General features: G+C 33.9%; 1 protein-coding gene across 1 annotated transcript in view; it reads left to right on the top strand.

Moving 5' to 3' along the window:
* The window catches only part of LOC111085287 (dorsal root ganglia homeobox protein-like), a 50,171-nt gene that overhangs the window by 14,428 nt on the left and 34,885 nt on the right, over positions 1–858 (top strand). The window contains exon 3 of the mRNA XM_022383154.1: positions 556–647. Coding sequence (XP_022238862.1) covers positions 556–647 — 92 coding nt within the window. The remainder of the gene's footprint in view (positions 1–555; positions 648–858) is intronic.

Genomic DNA, 858 nt, shown 5'->3' with positions numbered 1-858 from the left:
GTACAAGAACAACGTTTCGACCTTCTTGGTTCAAACTGTCTTTGGTAACCTGAAGATGTCCTAAGAAGGTCGAAATGTTGTTCTTGTACTTTGTTTTGATTAAAGTTTTTAATACCCATACCAGCCATCTCTGCTATACATTTTTACTTCAAGTGGGTTTCTCGTCATCATTAATTTCATACTACATATGTTTTATAAGTTTGTTTCAGATTCTCGCCGAAAAGTTACCCGAAGCCGTCCATAATTTTGAAATGATAAACTAGAGGTAAGGCAGTTAGTCAATAGCACACACCGTCAAATAGTGGTATCCGAACGTGATTCGCATACCACACAAAAGACCCCAAAGACTGGAGGGCGTTTTTGCTGTAAGAGGATGAGATCCAGAGTTTCCAAATTTATAGTCGGAGCGCACTAACCACTAGGTCACTCTCGACCGAAGAATAAGGTGTTTTTACAAATAGTGTATTTTTCTAAATAATTTTTTTTTCACAGTTTGTATACAGCAGAGCTTCACGACATCTGAAATGTTTTCTTACTTGAACTCGTTTCTTACAGACGGAGGGTTTGGTTATCAAGCAGAATATCACGATGATGCTTTCGTGAGAAGAAAACAAAGACGAAACAGGACTACTTTCACAGTGCAACAGGTATGTTCGAATAATGTTGTTTTTTCATCTTCTTAACAATATAGGCTCAAGTTATTATATATATATATATACCTCTCTGTGTATAATTAAAAAAAATTTAAATTATATGATGATTTCGATTTTATAGATTTTATCCGGATTTGACATGAAGATGTAAAAGAAGACATTAGCAGCATCTTCATTTTTTTTTTTTTTTTTTTTTTTTTTTTTT

The sequence above is a fragment of the Limulus polyphemus genome, unplaced genomic scaffold (assembly GCF_000517525.1).
Source record: "Limulus polyphemus unplaced genomic scaffold, Limulus_polyphemus-2.1.2 Scaffold313, whole genome shotgun sequence".
In the NCBI taxonomy this organism is placed as follows: Eukaryota; Metazoa; Arthropoda; class Merostomata; order Xiphosura; family Limulidae; genus Limulus; species Limulus polyphemus.
Note: the sequence above shows the minus strand (reverse complement) of the source record. Positions and strands in the feature narration are given on the sequence as shown.